A 6,520-nucleotide genomic window follows, 5' to 3' on the forward strand; every position below is an offset into this window, starting at 1 on the left:
ACCCACTTTAGTCTGGTTAATTATGGAGGCCAAATCATGTGAACCAATAAAAAACAAAAAAATGTCAGTCCGTTTTAACAAAAATGAGTTGGACTGCTAGTGTTGGGATGTCTTGAAGTATAACTACTTAACTTAAAGGGTAGTTGAACAAACCCTTGTCATCACATATTTTAGGTAAAAAGTTAAATCTGTTCAAACATCTATGAAAAGCTCGTATCTATTGCAATTAATTGCCAACACGTATATCTTCTTATTGACTATTGAAGCACTTTTGGCATCCCCAAAAGGGATTTTGTCCCAAGGAGACACCTCCTCTTTAAACATGGTGAATTGTCTATGGACCAACTGTACATATTCTCCCCGGCAGTGTCACCTTTCAATGACCCTTTCATGCCCACAGTTTAGGCATTTCAATACCCATAAACTCTATTTTTCTTTATCATTAATTTGTATACATAGATGTAAACTATGTTGGCCTTTTGTATTATATATGCATCCTAAATCAATTATGGGGACCTCACCTATGTTATTTGCTAGGATTCGGAGAACTTGTGTTACTCATGAATTGTACTATCAATTTCTCAATTAACGCACTCCCATGTCTTGATCGCTATTGTGGGACATTTGATTTGTTGTTCATTCCTATTGATGCTATTCGTTTAACTAAGAATCTACTATTTCGAGTTCTTGATGTATAGATAAAGTATCATTTCTTTGTTACCTAATCATTTTATACATCAATAATTATTTTTATGTAACATTCAATACTTGACAATTGAATTGAACGCGTGATATATTATTGTCGTTGGTATATTGCTTCTTTATATAAAAATCAATTGTGGGTCTTCCATGTATGAAAATATGTTAATTTACTAAGAATTTAAGCATTTTTATATGTATCTATGTCCCTATATATTAGCAATGAGTTCTTTTAGGAGGGCCAATTATATTGGTTATTTATTATACTTTATTCATCTCAATTTTATATATATTAACGTTGATTATTTAGATAAAAAAAAAATAAATGAATTGCAATATTCAAGTATAAAGAATAAAATATATAATTTGTTGTGTGCTACGTGACCATATATTTGCATGTGTTGCTTGAATGAAGATGAGGTATTTTATAATTTTATGGACCTAATCTAATAGTCCCCATTCCATGACATCATTAGCAAAAACTATCACAAATTGACTTTGGTCTCGATTAATAAAAATAATCCATAGGATAGTGTAATTAAAATTTATTTCTTTATTAATACCATTTATGAAGAAACTACCTCTTATTTTATTGCACGTAAGGGCCATTAAAATAAATATTAGGTGATTAGTAATTAAATTAAATTAGCCAACTTTTTAAACTGAAGGATGATACAATTTATTTTTTGACAATTTTTTAATCAAGAGTTAAAAAAGAAAGTGACGATCTCAATAGAATCTGGGTAGGCATGAGGTTAAAGAAACAATGAATTTATACATAATTCACTGAACTATAATATATCATGATTATAGTTATTATTGAATTATATAATACTGGTTGGACTTGCTTAAGATAAATTAAATATGATTATAGAGATTAATTAATTGGTCAACGTCCGATGTGCAACGCCACAACCTAAAACGAAACCAAGTGAACTGAACACAAATATTATTATGAATTAAAAAGAACAGCAAAATTTGTCCCAAAACTACCTTGCTGCCCCTATTAAGCATGATTAGACACGAGACACCACAGGGCTCGGACAAATTGTCATCCCTATATCTTTTGTGGATTAAAATTTAAGTATGCATTATGTGTCAGAATATTCTGTTTGCAATTATTCTACTTATCACTCAGGTGTACAATCTGGACGATTTAATGCACAAGTTGCATTCAGTCATTGACCGATAAAGAAGGCAAAAAAATAAAAATAAAAAATTCTATCAACCAATGATAGAATGTCACCTGTATATAATATCACCCAGGATGTACACCTGAGTAAACATGTAGCAAAGCTATGCATGTATATCTAGACTTATCATGTTTATCTAGACTCCAAACAATTTAACAAATAAACTTATTTCACCTTTAGTAGTTTACGCATTCAAATTAATAGACCAAAATAAGTACATGTTTTATGTTCAAATCTCATTGTCATCCAATAAAAATTTACGCATTATTGATGTACAAGTGAGGAGCGTACTGAATACATATTACATATATAACGTATCAAACAATTTAAACTTTTGCACAAACTATTCAACCAACTAGAGGAGGAAAAAAAGTTGTCGAATCAATCTTATAGTGACAATTTCTCTAACAAGTTAGCACTTCGAATCTCGTCGATCATGTCCAACAAATAATAGAAGTTCAAAAGATTAATATTTGAAGCCATGGGATAATGTAATAAAATTTGATTTAGGCTAACATAACAAAAGAATAAAAATAAAATTGATTTGTAGTATTAATGAACAACTCCCAGGCCATATTGGTTTAATCACGAGTGATCATGGGATAATGCACTAAAATTTGAAAAGCAGCTGGTCGTGCAATCATGAACTCAACTCTATAATTATTAATTTAATTTAAATTGGTAATTTAGTTTGGTCAGAAATAATTTTTATCAACTGATAAAAATAATCTCATTATTAACAGCATAAATGTAAGCATTCAAAATTATCCCACCTAACCCACCATTAGCATTAAATGTTGTGTGGAAGTCATAGAATTTTCCTTGTTCACTGACATTAATGTTGATTATACAACATTAATAATTATCAAGTAGCAATCTATCTCAAATTTCAGTCTAATGTTTGACGGTGCAAATGCAAGAAAAAATTATTACTAAGAAACATGACAATGGCAATGACGATGACCGGCGGCTTATCTCACTCCCCCACCTAATTCAGCTTCCACGCGGCGTTTCTAAAACAGAACACAACCCACCATTCACACTGCCTAAAAATCAAATTATATCTTGCAAAAATTCAACCCCATAGTCTAAAAAAGTTCATATTAAAATAAGAAAAATGATGGTTGAATAGGGTTAAAAATAGGGAAAGCGTGGACAGACGAAGTTGGTAGTATTTGGTTGGATTGTTTTTATTTTATTATTATTACTTTTTTTCAAATTGTACATTCATGCTTCGACACTTGTTTCGCCTATTTTTAACCTTGTTGTTGACCCTATTTTTGTAGCATTTCTCTTAAAATAACGTTGCTCCACCAAGAAAACTTCAAGTTTGACTTGGCCTCGACTAACTTGATCCCCAAGAACCTCTTTCTAGCCGTCACGCATTACCATTGCAACTTATTCAAACCTCTCTCAACACTATTTATACAGCGTCGACCACTCCTAAAAATCAATCCTCATCACCCCTCTCTCTTTCTCTCTGTCTGTGTTTCTACTTACCAACAGAAACCAGAAAATTTCTCTCCTCTTTTCATCCTCTCCATCTGCTCTCTACCAACGTAAAATGGCTCAAAAAACCTTAGTACTTTTGGTGTCCTTAATGATGTTTGCAACCTTTGTGTCATCTACACACGGTAGGAAGCTTTTGGAAGTCCAACATAATACTATGAAAAAGGTTCCATCGATGGAGGAAAGGTTGTATCTACCTTCTCTTCCAAAAGGCAGTGTGCCGAATTCTTCACCCAGCAAGAAAGGTCACGCCGTCACCATTGATGAAAAGCTCATAGCCCGCCACCTCGCTGCCGTCGACCGGATTCTCCGATCAGTTCCTAGCCCCGGTGCTGGCCACTAGTCTCTCTTCATAACCTTTTTTTCGTTCTTTCACATTTTTGGGCTCATTCGTCTGCTGTTGAGTATATATACTCAGGGACTTTGGCCTTTAGTTTAAGATTGTATACATGGGAAGGGTTGTTTTTCTGTCTATAGGATTATATAATCTTCTTTTATTCTTTAATTTCTGGGATTAAATTTCAAAATTTGAATCCCACTGGAATTTTATTTTATAGACGTTTCAAGCAATTATTGAAATGTAAAAGGTTGTAAATAGTTAGCCATAAAAAAGTTGTACTTTTCTTGGAAGTTTTACGGAGATACAATTGATAAAAGTAATTCGTGTTTGTGTGTTTATTAATATCTTCATGTATATACTCTTAAACTTTGGTGATAATATTGGTGTTATTGCTAGTTATTGAAAATTACGAAAACGTGTTTGGTAGAGAAATTATGAATATACGAACGGAAAAATTGTTAAACTTCATTTTCTAAACGTAGAATTCTATTTTACATCATCATCATTCACGGCCTAGCATTCTATTTATCTTCAATTCACTCGATCAACTTGAAAAGTCTGATTTTGTGCACTACATATCGAACCCCAATTTGATTTAGCCTAAAAAGCAGATTAAAATTTAAATCAAAGTCAACAATTAATTACAATCACGCATTTAATGAAATTCACAACTTTTCAACCATACATTTAATCAATTTTTATCAAAATCTACTACTCCCTCGTCCTATTTATATAGGTTGGCTTTTCTTTTTTTATTGTCCCAATTATGTAGTCCTATTCCTTCGTTGAGAATGTTTTGATTTTTTTGTTTTTTTTATTATATTCTTATTTAATTTACTTAGTTTTTTCCACTTAATCTTGAAATTGTACAAACATAAATAAGGATAAATTAGGAATGTTTTTGCCAAAAATTATTTTTTAAATAATATTAAATAAGATTTCTTAATTCATGTGAACAAGCCTATATAAATTGGACGAAGGGAGTAATAATTTGATTTTTATCTAAACCAAACACGGGCCAAACATGCATTGAGAGTTTGTCTAATAATATGAATTGGATAGTACTAAAATGTATTTGAAAAAGGAAAGGTAAACTAAGTCTTGTTTGGTCAACTATGAAAACATTAAATGGTTGAGATCGACTTGTTAAATCAACTATATTACTTTTTCATGTAAAATCGATACTTAAAATTTAAATAAGCAAAAGTAATAAGATTTTTCCTAAATCAAACAGGGGCTAAACTTGCATTGTGAGTTTACATGATAAGGTGGATAGGACATACATCTTTATCCTTAAAGGATCATGCTACATGTACACAATCTTTTACACACTACTCACAACATAAAGTGGGGACCACAACTCGAATTATTTAATAACAGATGGGACCCGCATGTTTGTGAGGGGGTGTAAACCATTTGGTAACCCTCTTATGTGTACATACATCTTTATCCTTAAAACAAACAAATGTAATGAGATTTTTGTCTCATATGGCAGTGTGATATGTAATGCTGAAGGTGCGTTTGATTGTCAATATTTTTCTACAGAAAATGTGTTTTTCACCCAAATTCCTATTTTTATGCTATTTCATTGACATTTTTTCAAGGAAAATATTTTCTTTAGGGTAAGCAAGATTTTATTTTTTAGGAAATTCACTCTCACTTTCTCTCTTTCTCTCATCAACCTATCAATAAAAATTGGACAAATATAATATTTTCTAAATTAAAAAATTAAATCAATCAAACACACTTAATTACCAATTTTCATATAAATAAGTTCTAGGAAATAAAATTGTCTAAAATTTATTTTCTTTCCATGCAAACTTCATGTTTGCAATCAAATGCACTCTTAACTCTATAGTCAAAGAAGCCTAAGTAGACTTCTATATTTTTAATTCTCTTTTATTTTGATTTTATCTATTTCTTTGAATAGAAACATTGTGACGGAAGAAAGAAAGAGAGAAGGTGAACCAACGCGTTTTGCGGACCTTTTCCTTGTCTACATATGTCGGTCGCTTTCATAAAGTGTCACGGCCCAAAGTTTCCAGGTTTAGTGGATGTCATGGGCCATAGATAGTTGGTAAGTTTACTGGCCCCCGTTTGGTTCTCTTTATTTTTTCAATGAAAAATATGATCGTTATCCATCACATCAAATCATCAAATTTAAATTTCTATCATAGTGTGAGGTCCGTCATGACTATATTTTTTATTATCATTCTTCCGAAAATGAGAAACAAACGGGGCTAAATAATCCACATAAGAATACTAAAATTTTAAGAATCAAGAAAGATAAATTTTCTTGCCAATAAAACAAAAATGGTGGATGGATAATAATGCTTTTGAAAAAGTCTTAAAGTTGTTATTTCACACGTTGGTGCTGTGTCACACATGCTAATGTCAAATCTTGTATCAATTTTTCTCGGAAACATAAAACATGGTTCACGGCAAATTTTCCTCACTGTGCGCCTTCACTCTTTCGCCAGCTTAACAACTAGTCAAACCTTTACGGAACAAAAATTAAGAAATAAAAATTGATAGTCAACTATTGAAGGATCATTATAAGTTCCTTGTTACTGTACAACCAATTTTGAGCGTAAATTATTGACTCAACTATCTTTTTAAAGGAATCAAGAATCCAATCACAGGTAGAAAATGCAAACTCAAAAGCAACTGTTATTTGAAAGACTAACACATCTTTGACAATATAAAGGCGACAATCTTGGACTTATTTACGTTTAATTTCCATCAAAATAAGACGTTGAAAGACTTGTTGGTTAAATTT

The 6,520-nt window shown here is 31.4% G+C and overlaps 1 protein-coding gene across 1 annotated transcript; it reads left to right on the forward strand.

Annotated features, from left to right (window-relative positions):
• The first annotated feature begins 508 nt into the window (after nt 1-508).
• LOC111370055 (precursor of CEP14-like) lies at nt 509-3,744 on the forward strand. Its single transcript, XM_022991766.1, has 2 exons — nt 509-567; nt 3,399-3,744. Exons 1-2 carry the CDS (start codon nt 509-511, stop codon nt 3,742-3,744), a joined length of 405 nt encoding a protein of 134 aa, XP_022847534.1.
• The last annotated feature ends 2,776 nt before the right edge of the window (nt 3,745-6,520 follow it).

Source organism: Olea europaea, chromosome 21 (assembly GCF_002742605.1).
Source record: "Olea europaea var. sylvestris chromosome 21, O_europaea_v1, whole genome shotgun sequence".
Taxonomy (NCBI): domain Eukaryota; kingdom Viridiplantae; phylum Streptophyta; class Magnoliopsida; order Lamiales; family Oleaceae; genus Olea; species Olea europaea.

Bases quoted from the DNA above. Each gene is read 5' to 3' on its own strand.
- LOC111370055 (XM_022991766.1), top strand. From the start codon at position 509: ATGGGGACCTCACCTATGTTATTTGCTAGGATTCGGAGAACTTGTGTT. The intron at 568-3,398 runs GTACTATCAATT...ACTTACCAACAG, and splicing joins ACTTGTGTTACTCATGAATT to AAACCAGAAAATTTCTCTCC.